The following is a 19789-nucleotide window of genomic DNA, read 5'->3' as shown; positions in this document are numbered from 1 at the left end:
TTGGTTGTGTTCAAAATTTTGGAAAAAATACGACAATTTAATAAACATTTTTCTGATTTAAATCGATATTTTTGATTACTTGGCGGCTAAATTTGAGTCGAGATGAGTCGACATATTCGGCGGCGGCGTCGACTGGCAAAAAATGGTCGGCGGCGACTGAAATCGGCGGCGCGACTCGGCGGCTTCATTCTCTGAAATAGGGACAGATAAGCGTTCTTGGTTTGTTTATCAGATCAGTCTGCTAAAAACAGCAGTCGATGTATGCTGTTACATTTTTGTACTTCAGGGTTTAAGGAACAACAAATTATAAAATGTTTAAGTTATACATTTTTCCCCAAAGCATATTTAAGAACCAAAAGTAATTTTTTGGTATATTTTTTCACTGTAATATACCTACAAGCTCCTAAATACGATGAGCAAACATTTTGTTTGCTGTTATGCCTCAATTATACAAATATTCAGATAGATAGATATTCATAAAATATTGTTTTAATTGTGTTAGGATAGCTCAGAAGTTAACTTTGCTATTGCAGCAAACAGTGACTGATTTCCTTTTTTCAGCAGACATTTTGCTGTTTTAGCAGAATTTTCTGATGTCCCTACTAACAAATTTCTTTGGGTTTAGATAAATAATCAATACCGCCGAGTGATGGAAGTATTACGAGTATTAGCGTTCGATTCCGTTTTAGCTGACTTTTTTTCTATGATTGTAGAGTTCGGATATTGTGGTAGGCCAGTTTTCGTACATTCATTGAAAAAAGTCTGCAAAAACAGCTGTCGGTGTCAGCTATTATAGTTTTGTAATTCTTGGTCGACCGAAAAACAATTCGTAAAATTTTTACGATTCAAAATATTGAGAGTAGTAATCAATTCCTAAATTTTTATATTTATATATCAAATGGTTTTTGTAACGTAGCCTACATATAGTAGTAAGATATATACTTAGTAATAAGGTGTAATAATGTCAAGTTTTTGCAGTCCTTGATTGTAGTCCTAATTATTTTTATAATTTCTTTTTTAAGTAAATTTAATGTAATTCCTTATTTTGAGTATCCCTGTAACCGTATATGGCCATTTCGGCTTGGTTGTAAAATGAGTTAAATAAAAATAAAATAAAAAATAAATAAAAGAATTTTAAAGAACCAAAAATAGTTTTAAATAAATTAATATTCATTCAAAGTTTGCTATTTTAGCAAACAGTGACTGCTTACCCTTTTTCAGCAGACTGTTTGTTTTTAGCAGATTTTTTGCTGTATTCACAAACAAATTCCTTTCAGTGTATATAGCTCTATAATATAAAAATTTGCAATAAATATTTCATTTCATTTCTTCAATTTTTAATTTTAGAAGAGGAATACGAGCGAGAACAACTCTCACAAAAAGGCACATATGGAAATCTTAGTAATATAGTCCATTTACGCGAAGTCATACGTGTCTCCAAGGGCAGCTCAAAATCGGCTAGCATACGCAATGCCCATCAACCATTGAAAGTTAACACAGAATCACAAAATCATGCCATGCCAACACCTACAGACCAGTATTTGTCAATATATTATGCCGAAAGGATTGTAGCCTCACCAACTGATTGCAATCGTTGGCATGTTAGGCGTCTTACACTGCATAACAATGATCCCTATGTTGTGGCCAAATGGTATGACAACTTGGAAAGTCTAATGCAAAGATACAGTGGAACACGAGTAAAACGTTTATTGGTTTTTATTAATCCCTATGGCGGTCGTAAAATGGGTTTGCAAATATTTGAGCGATCTTGCAAACCTACCATACAATTGGCCGGAATTGATGCCTCCTGTATTATTACCCAGAGAGCTAACCAGATACGTGATATTTTAATGTCTCATGACCTAACGCCCTTCGATGCAGTTTGCTGTGTAGGAGGCGATGGTACCGTTGCTGAAATGATCAATGGTCTCATATTTAGATCGATGCAGGATAGCAATGTTTGTTTGCGACAACCGGAAAACATTCCTAAACCACATTTACCAATAGCCATTATACCCGCTGGCAGCACTGATGCCATAGTCTACAGTTTACATGGCACTGCCGATCCCCAGACAGCAGCTATTCATATGGTCCTGGGCCAAAGACGAGGACTAGACGTTTGCAGTATCAGGAATAATGAAGGAATAATTCGTTTTTGCACCAGTGCTATGGGCTATGGATATTTGGGTGATGTGGCTGCTAAAAGTGAGAAATATCGTTGGATGGGTACAAAACGCTATGAGTACACAGGTATTTATCGATATCATTGAATTCCCCGAGGTATACTATAATGTCGTAGTTTTCCCCGCAGGTGTTAAAGCATTCCTAGCCAATCGTGGCTATGAAGCCGAAGTAAAAATGCTGCTTACAGATGATGAATCTCACGGGACTTTATCACCATCGCCAGGTGAGGTGATATGTCATGTGAATTGTGCAACCTGTCGCAAAGAGGAAAAGTGCGATATTTATGTTGATGGACCGTCATCATCACATTCCTCATTAAATCTTGGGACGAAGTATGAAACGGACCAATCTATGGACGTAGAACATTCCCGTAATCTTGATCGTAATAACTGCGTTAAGGATTATTCCAAGAAACCCATAGAAAAACAAACACAGATAAAGGATTTAATAAAAAAGGATTATGATGATGTAATAACTGCGGACCAAGAAAGGCCCACATCACCCAGCAGTATTTCAACAAGTAGTGATAATGTTCAACAAAACCACGATGTACAGATTGACCCAACTAGCCTACAAAGAGCTAATAATGCTCAAAAATGGCGTATCATTCGTGGAGAGTTTTTCATGATCACCGCCACAAATATTACATGTGCCTGCAGTCGAAGTCCAAATGGCATGTCAAAATATTGCCATTTAGGCGATGGTCATTTGGATGTTGTATTGGTACGAAAAACAAGTCTCCTTAATAATATACGATTTGTCATCAATACAATGGGACGAAATGGTGACATAGTAAGTATTCCAATAGGTCAATCACAGCGAGAAAATTTCTAATTATTCTAATTGTGTTTTTAGCGTAACTTGCCTTTTATTGAAGTTTATCGTACGAAACAATTCATCTTCAAAGCTAAGCCCAATATAACACACCAAGACTACAATAGTATTCGCGGATCTTGCCAACCCATTGCCGACTCATATGCCGGATCAGATACAAATAGAACGGATAGTTCTTACTCATCGTGGAATTGTGATGGTGAAGTGATAAACGATCTTGAAATTACAATATCGTAAGTTTTGATGCTGTTACAGCTAAAGTACCAAAAGCTTGTTTGCAAATAATCCCAACTGGTCGAAGAATTTTCCATATAAATTCGCAATTCTTATTTAGACCACTACACATGTAAAAGTGCATATATTAAAAACAGCATATTTTTGTGATCTATGGCGATTCTTGCGAATAACAATTCGTAAAATTTTTAAACTCATAGAAAAAACAGACTACTGTTAACAGAAAACACTGATTGCTATTTTTTTATACCCACCACCATAGAATGGTGACGGGGGTATAATAAGTTTGTCATTCCGTTTGTAACACATCGAAATATCGATTTCCGACTATATAAAGTATATATATTCTTGATCAGGGAGAAATTCAAAGACGATATAAGCATATCCGTCTGTCCGTCTGTCTGTCTGTCTATTGTAATCACGCTACAGCCTTCAATAACTGCGCTATCGTCCTGAAATTTGCCACAGATTCGTCTTTTGTTTGCAGGCAGGTCAAGATCGAAGATGGGCTATATCGGTCCAAGTTTTTATATAGTCCCCATATAAACCGACCTCCCGATTTGGGGTCTTGGGCTTATAAAAACTGTAGTTTTAATCAATTTGCCTGAAATTAGATTTCCAGAGGTATTTTAGGACCATCAAAAAGTGTACCGAAAATGGTGCCTATCGGTCCATGTTTTGGTATAGCCCCCATATGGACCGATTTCCCGAGTTTGCTTCTTGGGCGTCTAGATAGTGTATTTTCTATCTGACTTGCCTGAAATTGGAAATCTGGAAGTATTTTTGGACCTTAAAGAGGTGTGTTGAAAATGGGGTGTATCGGTCCATGTTTTGGTATAGCCTCCATATAGACCAATCTCTCGATTTTGCTTCTTGGGCGTCTAGAAACTGTATTTTCTATCCGATATGGTCCGTATCGGTCCATGTTTTGGTATAGCCCCCATATAAACCGATCTCCCGATTTTACTTCTTGGGCTTCTAGAAACCGTAGTTTTTATCCAATTTGCCTGAAATTGTAATGTAGAGGTATTCTAGGACAATAAAGAGATGTGCCGAAAATGGTGATTATCGGACCATGTTTCGATATAGCCTCCATATAGACCGATCTCCAGATTTACTTCTTGGGCTTCTAGAATCCGTAGTTTTTATCCAATTTGCCTGAAATTGGAAATCTAGAGGTATTCTAGGACCATAAAGGGGTGTGCCGAATATATTGAGTATTGGTACAGTTTTTGATATAGCCCCCTTATAAACCGGCCCTCCGATTTGGTGTTTAGGTTCTAGAACTACAATTAAATGTGCTGAATACTGTGTGTATCTTTCCATGTTTTGGTATAGCCCTCATTACACCGAACTCCCGATTTAACTCCTAAATATACTGGCATTTTAGACCCATAACAAAGTGTATATGATTTAGTTTTATCGGTCCATTTGGTAAGGCCTCCATATTGACCGATTTCACAGAAGGCGCACTGATCATGAAAACTGCTTGAAACTGAATGCAAAATTTCCAGATTTTACTTCTCGTAGTCATTTAAATAATTGGGATGAAAATCCACAGATTATAGATTTCAAATCAAGGCATTATTTCATCGTCTAAAACTGATACAAAAATGGTTCTTATAAATTCAGAATCTTGTATAGTCTTCATAGGTAAAATCTTTACATTTATCTGAGGGAAGCGTACTGAATGAACTGATCTGCTTGGGAAAATATCTGTCATCAAACTCCCTTGAAATTTTCAAAGGTGGTGGGTATTTATGATTCGGCCCGGTGGTGGGTATTTAGATTAGCAGACATGCTGCTGAAAAGCCAGTAGTTTGCTGAAAATTTTTGCTGATCCGAATAAAACTATATATTTCCGGTTTATCTATATAATAATAGATAATAGAATTACTGCGAATGGTACACATTGGACTAAAAAACATCAAAAAATCGAACAATTAGTACTTTTTTTATTATGCTATAATATTTGTAAACAATTGGCCCTTTTAATTTATGAACCACACGGATATCGTAATTTATGTGGTCAGCATAAGTATGGCCATATAAATGAAAATGTGTCAAGCAGAATTATTTGTTCTTGACCCAAAAATCTCACGTGTCACATTCTTCGGTAGTCACAAATATTGCTGGTCTACAAAAGTCTGATTTTATTTCACATAAAATATCACAGAAGTTGTTGCCAGGACAAAAAATGTCAGTTATTTCAACTAATGCAATGTGACTACTTTCCCTTTTTCAGCAGACAAAAACTGTTGTTTTACCAAACATTTTTCCTGTTATGAATAACAATTTTTTGGGTGTAAAATGTTATCCAAAAGAGATAAATGTTGAACAAATGCATGTCATTCTTAATATATCTGAAATTAGAAAATAGACAGACAATGTTAGCAATTTCTCTTTTTTAGCAGATTTTTGTTATTTTTTCTGTAGTTGTAATCTGTAGTTGTGTGTGTCCAATTTCTGAGTGTTTTAAACCATCTCCAAGTGTGGTGCTCGAAATCGATGGTCTCTATTGCTTTATATAACACAACTATGGAAGTACGTAAGTCTTGCAAGACGAAGGTAACGGAATCATTAAGTTCATCATATGTTCGAGTGTCTGCTGAATCATTTACCTGTGATCGCACTTCCATTCCATAAGGAAAAGCAAGGGAATACAAATCGTTTCTAACTCAAATAAAATGCTTTAAAAATATATGCAGTGCCTTTTATGGGAAAGCAGTGGTGAATCTTCCACCAAGGTAGGTCCTGTATAGAGTGACCGACCGTAAGCCAGATTTATTCGGTTCTAAAACAGAAAGTAACCAACATGGCCGGTTAGTTTTTAAAAGAAAATCTAATTGTATTGTCATTACAAATAAACAAAAAATGCAGTGTTTGGAGATGTTGAGAACATCGGGTTTACGAGTCTACTAAAACATAATCCCTAATCGTTGTAGGTTAGGTTAAGTTAAAACGGCAGCCCGATTAATTTTCAGGCTCACTTAGACTATTTAGTCCATTGTGATACCAAGTACCTATTACATATGGGCACTTCTAGTTTTAACCGCTGAACCTTCTCCATTATTTTCTTCTGTTGAACCAACCAGATTGTTCCAAAAACATTAGCAGACTGCTTAAGTTAATATTTTCCAGGTCCGCCAGTAATCTAAAGCTATATGTCCCTAAAATTTGCTTACGCCTCATACAAAATGCAGGACACTCACACAAGAGGTGTTTAATTGATTCTTTTTCCTCCGCATCATGACAGCTCATACAATAGTCATTATACTTCGCGCCAATAGTTTTTGCAAAATCGCCTATCAGGCAGCGACCCGTTATAGCAGATATCAGGAGTGATAGCTGATGTCTTGCGAACACTAGCATATATAGTGTTCGGTTTAAGTTTAAATGGGGCCATATTTGCTTGGTGTCGTTACAACCCTTGCAATTCTCCCATCGAACATTTGCCATCATAACAGCCTTCTCACGCTGTAAGAGCTTGCAGGTAGCCAGAGGCATACCAACAGATTCTAGTTCCCCTGGAATATGTAAGGTAGTCCCTAGCCTTGCTAACTCATCCGCTTCGCAGTTCCCCGGTATGTTCTTATGGCCAGGCACCCATATATGGTGAATATTGTGTGCTGCTCAGCCATCTCATTGAGAGATTTGCGACAGTCGACGACCGTTTTCGAGTTAAGGAACATAGAGTCCAAGGATTTTATTGCAGGTTGACTGTCTGAGTATATATTAATGTCAACATTTTTTGGAGCATTACTTCTCAGCCAATTCGTCACCTCTCTCATTGCTAATATTTCAGCCTGAAAACCCTACAGTGAATAGGTAACTGGAACTGCGAATACCGAAAGTATTCGCAGTTCCAGATCTTTAGAATATACTCCGAAACCCACTTGTCCACCCATTTGGAGCCATCAGTAAAGAAATCTATATATCTTTTATTCCCCGGGGTCTGTGTACACCACGCCTCACTATTGGGAATTAGAGTCTCAAACTTTTTGTCGAAAAGTGGTTTCGCCAGAGTGTAATCCACTACGTTAGGCACATCTGACATTATTTTGAGGACCGAACTGTGGCCGTACCTTTTTTCCGACCACAGTTATTGCTCGCGCAACCGCGCAGTCGTTGTGGCAGCTGCCTGTTTGGCCAAAATGTCTGAAGGCAATAGATGCAGCATGACATTAAGGGAATTTGTTCCTGTCTTACTATATGCGCCTGAGATACACAAGCACGCCATACGCTGAACTTTGTCTAAACATATCGGCTGGTGAAGTGCCGGCCACCAGACTACAACACCATATAGCATTATAGGTCTAACCACTGCCATGTATAGCCAATGCACAATTTTTGGTTTTAGGCCCCACTTTTTTCCTATTGCCTTTTTGCACGAGTACAAAGCTACTGTGGCTTTTCTCGCCCTTTCTTCAATATTTAGCCTAAAGTTCAGCTTCAATATTTAGCCTAAAGTTCAGAATAACGCCAAGGTATTTTGCACACTCACCAAAGGGAATTGCAATACCCATTCTGAGGGCCTGACTCTTCCAAAGCTATTTAATAGTTATTTGAAATTCGGTTATATCCCCAAAGGAACTTTAGTCACACCACTGCGTAAGACAAGGATTCAAAGTGTTTTTAGAGATTTGGAATTTACAAAAAAAAAAAAATAGTTTAACATTTAAAACCTAAAATTGTTAAAAGTGTTATTCTCTTGACCATTATCTTTTAATTTGAGAAAAAAAAATCTGCTTTTTTAGCAGAAGTTTTTGCTGTGTTTACTAATAAATTTCTTTGAAAAATGCAAAAATATATTTGAGAGCAGAGTAGGAATTATATCTGATTTTATTGCTGTCTACGAAAGTTTTTTGCTCAAAAATTGGTTAACAAAATTCTTTGGTAATTGCTATCTTTCATATACTCTGTTTTATTTTTTAGGTCTCATAGGCAGCTAATCGATGTCTTCATGCGTGGTCCCTATATTTATAGCAAAACATCAAATAATACAGACAATACATCGATTTTCTGTTGCTGTCGCTCGGACACATAAGGATTTTCACTGCACAAACATACGAATGGAGGGTATTGGACCCTTGAGAATATATTATTAAAAATAATACTAAGTATTGATGTGTGATACATGTTAAGGCTGTTTTTACTTCATTGTTTATATAGATTGGTTAATAAGTGAAATATCCTAGCAAAGTAAATTTTAGATTATTTTATATCCAAACATGTTTGTGGTGATTTGCTTTTATTTTATTCACTGTATCATAATTAACGATATTTATATGCATCAAAGAAAAAAAACAACAAAAAAACGACACATGATCCTATTGATATTAATTACATAGAAAAGATGCCAATTGGGTTCATACCCTTTATAATTTACACTTAAAGCAATATTTCTTTTTTTCCGCTCTACTACACTATACGACGAAAGAAAAACATAAAACGTGAATGGGTCGAATCAATAAAATACTGTAACTTACTATATATTTATATTACTTACAGTTGTAACATTCCAAATTATATGTGTTGACTTTATTTTATGTATCAATAAATGTTTGTAAAATTAATTTTGAAAATCTTGTTTTATTTTAATACAGGGTAGCACGAAGTGTTATCTGCTCAATATTTTTGATTGGTTCAAAATCCGTTTTTGTTTGCCCGATATAACAACATCCGGCTTTGACTATAGCTATGAGTGATTAAAATATTTTGGCAGATGAATAGCTTTTTCCATTTAAAATCGGTAAAAAATATTGCTTTTGCAAAGTTTGAAATCTTCAAAGAAACGCTAAAAATTTAATAAAAGATCAACGTAAGTCATACCCAAATGGATCTATTTGGCATATGGCGAATTAAGAAGTCGCTGCGTGGACTAAACTAGCTGCGAACAGCATGTTTTCTAGCCAGTGCTGAGTCGTATTGGTAAGTACCTTCGTGGTCTATGACCGAAATATTTGAATGCCCACTCTAAATATGGAAAGTTACTTTGGCTGACTGTATATACGTTCAAATTCTCATATGTTAAGTAAACACGATCATTTTAGGAGGCTACGATTTGCTCGTGAGAGAACACGGAGTTCGGAAATTCACCAAGCAAAAGCAGTAACTCTTTGCTAAAAATAGCAGCTATTGTAACTGCAACACATCTGAAATTTCGGCGCGGACTTGATATTAAAATGACGGTATTTTGCTGAAAATTACTGCTATTTGAAACTGGATGAAATGTTGGATATTTCATCTTCGCTCAAATTTGATATTAACAAAAAGCCGATCGTAGTACCGACTTACAGAAGAAAAATCTAACAAAACAACCGCAGGGGATATCTACACTCATAGAAAAAAGTCTGCTTAAAACAGCAGTCGATGTCTGCTGTTATATTTTTGTACTTCAGGGCGTAATGAACAACAATTTATAAAATTTTTAGGTTATAAAATTTTCGCCAAAGCCTATTTAAGAACCAAAAGTAGTTTTTGGTATATTTTTGCACTGTAATATACTTACAAGCTCCTAAATACGATCAGCAAACATTTTGTTTGCTGTTATGCCTCAATTCGATAAATATTCAGATTTTTTGGTCAAATACTATAGATATTCATAAAATATTATGTTAATTATGTTAGGATAGCTCCTAAGTAGACATTTTTATTTGTTTTAGCCAAAATAAAACTTTTTTATTGTAATCGAGCTTCAAAAATAGCAGGAAATGTTTGCTATTTCAGCAAACAATAACTGCTGTCCCTTTTTCAGCAGACTTTCTGCTGTTTTAGCAGACTTTTCTGCTGTCTCTACTAACAAATTTCTTTGGGTGTAGTTATGATCTAAATAAACAAACACATACCGCTGTTTTTCAGCAGACAAAAATTGCTGTTTTAGCAGTTTGTTTTGCAATAACAGCAAAAAAAAGTGGAACAGCAGACATAATGCTGAAAAGTGAGTTTGCTGAAATTTTCTGCTGATCCGTATAAATTTCTAAATTCACTCCGTTCTATCTGATAAGATAATTACTATTGCAGTTAGCCAAAAAAGTCAAACATTAAAAGATTATGCAATAAGATTTGTTGAAAATCGCCATGTTTGATATGTGACACACATGGAGAACGCAATCTACATTTTAGTTAAAAGTGTGAGATTTTCATACACAATGCCTCTATGAAAATGTTCAGCTATTCCAACTAATGCAGTTTCGCATTTCAGCAGCGATGTTTGTCAAAAACTTTTAGTGTTTTTTGCTAATTTAGAAATTGTTTGCTATTTCGGAATTTATTTGCTATTTCATCAAAACACTGTTTGCTGTATCAACTTACGGATGAATGTTAGGTGAAACAACTACTTTGACAGCTTTCTTGTTTTTTTCAGAAAACAAATTCTGCTGTTTTAGCAATTTTTTTTTTTTTGCTGATTAACAAAAAATTTTGAGTGTTGTTTTAGTATTTTTATTATGCAAACATTGAAGTGTACTATATAATCAGCTTGTAAAACTATAAATATCAAAATCTATAAAAAATATTGCCTTTAGATCATTGTAATGTAATAATGCAGATGGTTTAGAATGTCCTTATGTTCAGTCAGCATATCAGAGTTATATTTTATCCACATCGCTATCCCAAAATAATCGTCAGTTGTGATGCGAAAAGTACCATACAATTTTTAAAATATTTTGCCATCTCTATTGTTAGTAGTAAAATTTTGAAGTTTTTGTGAAACACCTGCCAGCATTGCAAAGTTCGATTTACCAGGAAGCAATTCACCACTATGGAATCACACCATAAATTTTATAAGGGACAAACATGGGAACCAAAGATTATCTGAAATAACAAGATGTCTATATGCTTCCTCTTTTTTCCAATAGACTCATGAGTTTAGGTCCATACATGTATGAGAGAGTTGGAAAAAATATGGGTATGATGTTACGAATTTAAAAAAGAAAAGAAAATGAAGAATTTTCAATTTGGTTAATAGGCCTGTTTCTGCACTCTTTTCATTCAACATTTATGCCAAAAGAAATTACTTCAAGTAAATTGTGCTTATTTTTATTTTGTTGTGTCTTTATTGGTACCGTATTGCATTGCCATACAAGACATAATGCCTAATATGGTTTATTTATAATTATACGATGAAAAAATGGCAATTTTAACGGATAAACTGGAATTTAATACCCACCTTAACATGTAAATCATTAAGAGATGTCTATTATGTTTCCTGGTGTTCTTTCTGCGTTAAGTTTTCTACAGTTTTTCTAAGAAAATAGGAATTTTTACTTTACAGTTTTAATTTTGGAAACACGCCCGTAGAAGCGGCCAATTCAAAATGTTTCCCTCTTTCACTTAGACTATTCACTTAGACTATTCAGTCCCTATCACAATGGACTGAATAGTCTAAGTGAGCCTGAATCTTAATCGGGCTGCCACTTTAACCTAACCTTCCCTCTTTTAACTTCTTTATTTGTCAATTGTTGTTTTTTATCTCTTTTTGTTCGTGTTTTTGTCCAAACGAAAAATTTAAGAGTCACAAATTATTACACATTACTGGTCCCCCGAACACAAACAAATAAAAAATTACAAACATGTATGGAACTAATATGGTAAATGCAACATTTGGTATGACGCAAGCCAATTTCCTATCTTCCTCAAGTTTATTGTCTTTGATTTGGACATCTTGTTATAATTACAAAGTCTTTGATGGGAACACACAAGGCATATTAATTAATATGCCTTGGGGAACACAGCTATTGCAAATATTATAAAACACTGCGGCCGTAGTAACATTGAAACGTTCGTATTTAGGTTCATCAGTTATTATGCCTAAATTTTGCATCTATGGATTTTAATTTCTGTTTGTCATCCAATATCAACATCTTTGCCGACAACTTGCAATTTTCATAAATTCAAACAAAATTAAATTGCGGATTTTTCAAGAGCAGAATGTACGGTGGTAATCAAATTTTTTCACAGCAACTTTGGGGAAATGGACCAGTCCCCGGACAATTCTACAATTTCACAGGAGGTTATAATGGTGCAGCCACTGCTGCAGGCAATAACAATTGCAAGGAATACACAGCACCTGGTCTTTTTGGAACCCAACATAGTTCGTAAGTTTTGAAATTAATAATAACAAAGTTGGTTATCGTTAACTTTGACACACTTCTTTGATAGCTCTCCAATTACCACCGGTACCTCAGTGGTAGGAATCAAATTTGATGGTGGTGTTATGATCGCTGCCGACAATTTGGTTTCATATGGCTCAATGGCCCGTTACCAAGATGTTCAGCGTGTTTTCAAAGTGAACAATAAGACAGTCATTGGGGCTGGAGGTGATTTTGCCGATTTCCAAAGCCTTAAACGATCTATTGATCAGAAAATGGTTGAAGACATGTGTCACGAGGACGAGCTTGAAATGAAACCAAAAGCTTTATACAACTGGCTGACTCGCGTATTGTATAACAGACGTAGTCGCATCAATCCATTGTGGTTGGAGGTGGTTGTAGGAGGTTTGGACAATGGCGAGCCTTTCTTGGGACATGTTGACCTACGAGGTCGTGCATATCAAGACGATGTTGTTGCCACTGGATTTGGAAAACATTTGGCATTACCTTTGGTCAGAGAGCATCTAGTCGAGGGCCAAAAACTTACACAAGCTCAAGCTTCGGAAGTGGTAATAAACACTAAGCTAATGAGAAGGAATTTATTTATATCTCACTTTGTTTTCGCTAATTTCAGCTTCGCAAATGTATGGAGGTTTTGTACTATCGCGATTGTAGATCTATGCCCAAGTATACTGTCGCTGTTTGCACTAAAGATGGAAGTATTGTACAGGGTCCATTCAATGTAAATGAGAACTGGCAGTTGGCATCTATGGTTTCGGGTTATTAAATATTTTTCTCATCAGTTTTAATTATATACAAAGCAACATTGGAGCGTGATAAAATTTAATTAAAATAAAGTTTTTTTATGAAAACTAAGTTTTTTTGTTGGTTTTTATCAATCGATATTGAATTTTTTTAACCCTTTCACTACACACAAAAAATTTTTTTTTGATTTCAATCACGAAAATCGCGGATTCAATCATTTTTTTAATTGAAATGTCTTCAATCACGAAAATGATAGTATCAATCACCCATTTTGATTGAAAACCAACACGATTTTCAATTAAAAATTTAATTGACTTTTGTCACGGAATCAATTAATTGTGTGATTGAATCAATTAAAAACGTGATTGATTTTTAACATAAAATTCAATCACAGTTTTAATTGAATCAATTAAAATTTTAATTAATTTCGCGACAAAAATCAATCAACTATTTGATTCATTCAATTAAATAATTAATTGAAATTGGCTATAAATTTCAATCAAAAAATTTATATATTGCGACCCCCAAATTGTATTTAATTTTATTTGAAATAAAAGAAAATATGTGTTTCTTATAAAACATATTTAATATTTTATTATTTTTTGAATTATGCAATAGACAAATAAATTTGGTTTTTGTCATTTGTGGTTTGTTCTAACATAACTTACAAATACAATTACATAAATTATATAAATCATTATCTTCCTTATAATAATAACCATGTTAGCATGGTCCTTCTAAAGGGTGATTCTTTTGAGGTTAGGATTTTCATGCATTAGTATTTGACAGATCACGTGTGATTTCAGACATGGTGTCAAAGAGAAAGATGCTCAGTATGCTTTGACATTTCATCATGAATAGACTTACTAACGAGCCACAACGTCGAATTTTCAGTGAATGGGCCCTAGAAAAGTTGGCAGAAAATCCGCTTTTTTATCGACAAATTTTGTTCAGCGATGAGGCTCATTTCTGGTTGAATGGCTACGTAAATAAGCAAAATTGCCGCATTTGGAGTGAAGAGCAACCAGAAGCCGTTCAAGAACTGCCCATGCATCCCGAAAAATGCACTGTTTGGTGTGGTTTGTACGCTGGTGGAATCATTGGACCGTATTTTTTCAAAGATGCTGTTGGACGCAACGTTACGGTGAATGGCGATCGCTATCGTTCGATGCTAACAAACTTTTTGTTGCCAAAAATGGAAGAACTGAACTTGGTTGACATGTGGTTTCAACAAGATGGCGCTACATGCCACACAGCTCGCGATTCTATGGCCATTTTGAGGGAAAACTTCGGAGAACAATTCATCTCAAGAAATGGACCGGTAAGTTGGCCACCAAGATCATGCGATTTGACGCCTTTAGACTATTTTTTGTGGGGCTACGTCAAGTCTAAAGTCTACAGAAATAAGCCAGCAACTATTCCAGCTTTGGAAGACAACATTTCCGAAGAAATTCGGGCTATTCCGGCCGAAATGCTCGAAAAAGTTGCCCAAAATTGGACTTTCCGAATGGACCACCTAAGACGCAGCCGCGTCTAACGTTTCAAATAAAGAACCGATGAGATTTTGCAAATTTTATGCGTTTTTTTTTTTTAAAAAGTTATCAAGCTCTTAACAAATCACCCTTTAATATGTAGATGCGCCTAGATTTCCAATAAATCAGCAGCCTGTAAGCTAAATTAGTTTTTCTGAAAGTAAACAGAATAATTCGAATTTAATTTTGTTCAATTAAAAGTTAATTTTGTTAAACATTACCTGCATAGAATATCAAGTTCAATTCTTAGTTCCAGGTTGCAGATTTATAATCTTCTTTTGCTGTTGTAGTCTTTTAGCATAAAAAGGTGTATTAAGGAGCTCGGTAATTTAATTTTAGTAGCAATTCCTTTCCAAAATTTCCGCACATTGAAATCGTCTATTAAAATTTGAACCAATCATAGACAAAAATAATGGGAAAGCAATGTAATATTTGGTATTATATTGATGATACTTTGCAAATTCTAAAAATAGAAAAAAAATATATAAATGGGAAATACATATTTTTATTATTTTCGGATATTTTTCATATTTTTAAATCCAAAAGAAAGAACTTTTTTACCATTACATATTTCAGCTCATTAGTTTATATATCAGATATACTGCTCTCTACTTGGGTTCAAACTGAAAAAGGCAGGTAAAACAAAAATACAATTTATTCCCAACGCCACTTCGCAACTTCAAGATGAATCTTCACTTTTCACTTTTTTGTTGCAAACATATTCTTACATATTTGATAAAATGATGGAGTTGATTGGTCAATTTCACGAAATAAAATTGGTTACTAAAAGAAATGAATAAAAAATATATTATTTTAGTCCGTTTAATGTAAACAGGATTCAATGGAAAACGGTATTCACATTTCACAATTTCTTACCTTCAATAAACGTAGATTGTTTTCCATTTTTACAATACCACAAAACACAAACACAGGTCATTTCAAATGCGTTCTCTCATATATTTTTTCAAACCTTTACCACGTGGCCATTTGTTGTTGCACACTTTATTTATTTCAACCCTTTGCTATGATTTGTTGTTGCGTTCAAAATATTTATGTACACATTTTAAATGCAGCAGACAGAATGTCGCCAATCATGTTTTTCAATTTACGCGAAAAACAAAAACCCAACCGTTCGTTACAAGTTACTTCTACAGACTGATCTCTCCATCATACATTGTTGAATAAATACCCATTCTCTTGTTCTCTCTTCGCTCTTTCCATTGCTCAATATTTTTCAATTTCAATCACAAAGGTGATTGGATCAATCACATGTGTAATTGGAAACGGAAAAAATTTCAATCACGTTTGTAATTGAAAATTATTTCCGAATTGATTAACAAATTGATTGAATCAATTAATATTTTAATTGGAAACGTAACAAATATCACTCATTTTTTAATTGGTTTTTATTCGGATTTGATTAAATAATTAATTGAATCAATTAACATATTAATTGAATCCGTTTCCAAATTCAATTAAGTGTTTAATTGAAAAAATGTTGGTGATAATTTTTTGTGTGTACCGATGTCCACTTAGAAGGACATTCGAAAGACACAAAATTCTATTTTTCCACTTAGTTTCGATTTATTTCTCGATGTTATTTTAAAGTGGAGGTTTTAATCAAAATAAGCTATAAATATTTTCCATATTGGTGAGGTTTAAAATACATTTTTATAAACTTCTTTAGCAATAAACGGAAAATGCAAAAATTTGAGACAGTTTTTATACTGCATGTTTCTAGTAAATGGACATTCATACAAAAACTATAACTGATACTTTTTCGGATTCTTTTTTGTATTTTTTCTCACACTTTGAAGGATATTATAGGCCAAATAGCGTTTATTTTCGTAAGGCCATTTGGTCACAATTCAAGAATCAAGTTTTCAGAACAAGCTCTTGAAGTAATTGAGGTCGGTTTTCAAAATGGCAATTTTTGTTCTACATGCCGTTAGTACAAGTAAAAACAGAAGAAAAATTAAAGTTTTTAACATTAGGTTTATTTCGGTAGTGAAAGGGTTAACACGTTTGGAAAATGTGTTTTCTTGAGATGTGGTACAGTCTCCGGGGTGGCGATGGCCTTTTTATTCAACTTATATTTGTGACCACCACCGGCGTCGATTTTTTCGAGTCGAGTGAGCATGAAACTAAATCGGGATGCCACATTACCCTAACCTAACCACGGGAGCCACCGTGGTGCAATGGTTAGCATGCCCGCCTTGCATACACAAGGTCGTGGGTTCGATTCCTGCTTCGACCGAACACCAAAAAGTTTTTCAGCGGTGGATTATCCCACCTCAGTAATGCTGGTGACATTTCTGAAGCTTCTCTAAGTGGTTTCACTACAATGTAGAACGCCGTTCGGACTCGGCTAGAAAATGAAGGTCCCTTGTCATTGAGCTTAATATGGAATCGGGCAGCACTCAGTGATAAGAGAGAAGTTCAAAAAAGTGTTATCACAATGGACTGAATAGTCTAAGTGAGCCTGATACATCGGGCTGCCACCTAACCTAACCTAACCAAATCATTGAATGGGGCAACAATTTATAGCTTTATTCGACCGTGTCGGGAGGGGTGAACGTATGAGATTCACTAAATAGAGTCGTATTTTTTTTTAATTGTAGAGATTAAATTACTAAATAATTAGCACACACCAATACGATCGTTTTTATCCTTGTGGAACACTGTCAACATGAGATTATCGATCGTTTCGACAGTCTTCGTCTTCTTCGGATCACATTTTATACCATACGGTATTAACGCGGACTTGTTTACTGCCTGAAAATATACAAAGAAAACCAGGTTACTACCATGAATTGCCACTATTTGATTAACTGCACCCATCAGGTCAATTCAGTACACACAAAAAATTATCACCAACATTAAACACTTAATTGAATTTGGAAACGGATTCAATTAATATGTTAATTGATTCAATTAATTATTTAATCAAATCCGAATAAAAACCAATTAAAAAATGAGTGATATTTGTTACGTTTCCAATTAAAATATTAATTGATTCAATCAATTTGTTAATCAATTCGGAAATAATTTTCAATTACAAACGTGATTGAAATTTTTTCCGTTTCCAATTACACATGTGATTGATCCAATCACCTTTGTGATTGAAATTGAAAAATATTGAGCAATGGAAAGAGCGAAGAGAGAACAAGAGAATGGGTATTTATTCAACAATGTATGATGGAGAGATCAGTCTGTAGAAGTAACTTGTAACGAACGGTTGGGTTTTTGTTTTTCGCGTAAATTGAAAAACATGATTGGCGACATTCTGTCTGCTGCATTTAAAATGTGTACATAAATATTTTGAACGCAACAACAAATCATAGCAAAGGGTTGAAATAAATAAAGTGTGCAACAACAAATGGCCACGTGGTAAAGGTTTGAAAAAATATATGAGAGAACGCATTTGAAATGACCTGTGTTTGTGTTTTGTGGTATTGTAAAAATGGAAAACAATCTACGTTTATTGAAGGTAAGAAATTGTGAAATGTGAATACCGTTTTCCATTGAATCCTGTTTACATTAAACGGACTAAAATAATATATTTTTTATTCATTTCTTTTAGTAACCAATTTTATTTCGTGAAATTGACCAATCAACTCCATCATTTTATCAAATATGTAAGAATATGTTTGCAACAAAAAAGTGAAAAGTGAAGATTCATCTTGAAGTTGCGAAGTGGCGTTGGGAATAAATTGTATTTTTGTTTTACCTGCCTTTTTCAGTTTGAACCCAAGTAGAGAGCAGTATATCTGATATATAAACTAATGAGCTGAAATATGTAATGGTAAAAAAGTTCTTTCTTTTGGATTTAAAAATATGAAAAATATCCGAAAATAATAAAAATATGTATTTCCCATTTATATATTTTTTTTCTATTTTTAGAATTTGCAAAGTATCATCAATATAATACCAAATATTACATTGCTTTCCCATTATTTTTGTCTATGATTGGTTCAAATTTTAATAGACGATTTCAATGTGCGGAAATTTTGGAAAGGAATTGCTACTAAAATTAAATTACCGAGCTCCTTAATACACCTTTTTATGCTAAAAGACTACAACAGCAAAAGAAGATTATAAATCTGCAACCTGGAACTAAGAATTGAACTTGATATTCTATGCAGGTAATGTTTAACAAAATTAACTTTTAATTGAACAAAATTAAATTCGAATTATTCTGTTTACTTTCAGAAAAACTAATTTAGCTTACAGGCTGCTGATTTATTGGAAATCTAGGCGCATCTACATATTAAAGGGTGATTTGTTAAGAGCTTGATAACTTTTTTTAAAAAAAAAACGCATAAAATTTGCAAAATCTCATCGGTTCTTTATTTGAAACGTTAGACGCGGCTGCGTCTTAGGTGGTCCATTCGGAAAGTCCAATTTTGGGCAACTTTTTCGAGCATTTCGGCCGGAATAGCCCGAATTTCTTCGGAAATGTTGTCTTCCAAAGCTGGAATAGTTGCTGGCTTATTTCTGTAGACTTTAGACTTGACGTAGCCCCACAAAAAATAGTCTAAAGGCGTCAAATCGCATGATCTTGGTGGCCAACTTACCGGTCCATTTCTTGAGATGAATTGTTCTCCGAAGTTTTCCCTCAAAATGGCCATAGAATCGCGAGCTGTGTGGCATGTAGCGCCATCTTGTTGAAACCACATGTCAACCAAGTTCAGTTCTTCCATTTTTGGCAACAAAAAGTTTGTTAGCATCGAACGATAGCGATCGCCATTCACCGTAACGTTGCGTCCAACAGCATCTTTGAAAAAATACGGTCCAATGATTCCACCAGCGTACAAACCACACCAAACAGTGCATTTTTCGGGATGCATGGGCAGTTCTTGAACGGCTTCTGGTTGCTCTTCACTCCAAATGCGGCAATTTTGCTTATTTACGTAGCCATTCAACCAGAAATGAGCCTCATCGCTGAACAAAATTTGTCGATAAAAAAGCGGATTTTCTGCCAACTTTTCTAGGGCCCATTCACTGAAAATTCGACGTTGTGGCTCGTTAGTAAGTCTATTCATGATGAAATGTCAAAGCATACTGAGCATCTTTCTCTTTGACACCATGTCTGAAATCACACGTGATCTGTCAAATACTAATGCATGAAAATCCTAACCTCAAAAG

General features: G+C 34.7%; 2 protein-coding genes and 2 long non-coding RNA genes across 6 annotated transcripts in view; 3 read left to right on the top strand and 1 right to left on the bottom strand.

Annotated features, from left to right (window-relative positions):
- Nucleotides 1-8828, top strand: part of Cerk (Ceramide kinase) — a 76427-nt gene extending 67599 nt beyond the window's left edge. The window contains exons 3-6 of the mRNA XM_075290888.1: nt 1348-2250; nt 2312-2976; nt 3040-3251; nt 8188-8828. Of these exons, the coding sequence (XP_075147003.1) occupies nt 1348-2250; nt 2312-2976; nt 3040-3251; nt 8188-8299 (1892 nt within the window). The 3' untranslated portion in view covers nt 8300-8828. The remainder of the gene's footprint in view (nt 1-1347; nt 2251-2311; nt 2977-3039; nt 3252-8187) is intronic.
- Nucleotides 8829-12086: 3258 nt separating this feature from the next.
- Nucleotides 12087-13220, top strand: Prosbeta7 (proteasome subunit beta type-4). The gene is made up of 3 exons (XM_075290887.1): nt 12087-12350; nt 12415-12913; nt 12979-13220. Exons 1-3 carry the CDS (start codon nt 12184-12186, stop codon nt 13129-13131), a joined length of 819 nt encoding a protein of 272 aa, XP_075147002.1. The 5' UTR covers nt 12087-12183; the 3' UTR covers nt 13132-13220.
- A 1454-nt stretch (nt 13221-14674) lies between these two features.
- Nucleotides 14675-15781, bottom strand: LOC142239335 (uncharacterized). 2 transcript variants are annotated; one of them, XR_012722999.1, is made up of 5 exons: nt 15518-15781; nt 15370-15424; nt 15203-15264; nt 14863-15104; nt 14675-14795 (listed from the first exon to the last, which is right to left on the bottom strand). It is a non-coding gene; the product is annotated as an uncharacterized LOC142239335 (long non-coding RNA). The 2 variants fall into 2 exon arrangements; XR_012722996.1 differs by having other exon boundaries at nt 15203-15424.
- A 2086-nt stretch (nt 15782-17867) lies between these two features.
- LOC142239324 (uncharacterized) lies at nt 17868-19213 on the top strand. Of its 2 annotated transcripts, XR_012722994.1 has the most exons (5): nt 17868-18131; nt 18225-18279; nt 18385-18446; nt 18545-18786; nt 18854-19213. It is a non-coding gene; the product is annotated as an uncharacterized LOC142239324 (long non-coding RNA). The 2 variants fall into 2 exon arrangements; XR_012722993.1 differs by having other exon boundaries at nt 18225-18446.
- Nucleotides 19214-19789: the final 576 nt, after the last annotated feature.

The sequence above is a fragment of the Haematobia irritans genome, chromosome 1, assembly GCF_050003625.1.
Source record: "Haematobia irritans isolate KBUSLIRL chromosome 1, ASM5000362v1, whole genome shotgun sequence".
Lineage (NCBI taxonomy): Eukaryota > Metazoa > Arthropoda > Insecta > Diptera > Muscidae > Haematobia > Haematobia irritans.
This window is presented reverse-complemented; position numbering and strand designations above follow the sequence as displayed.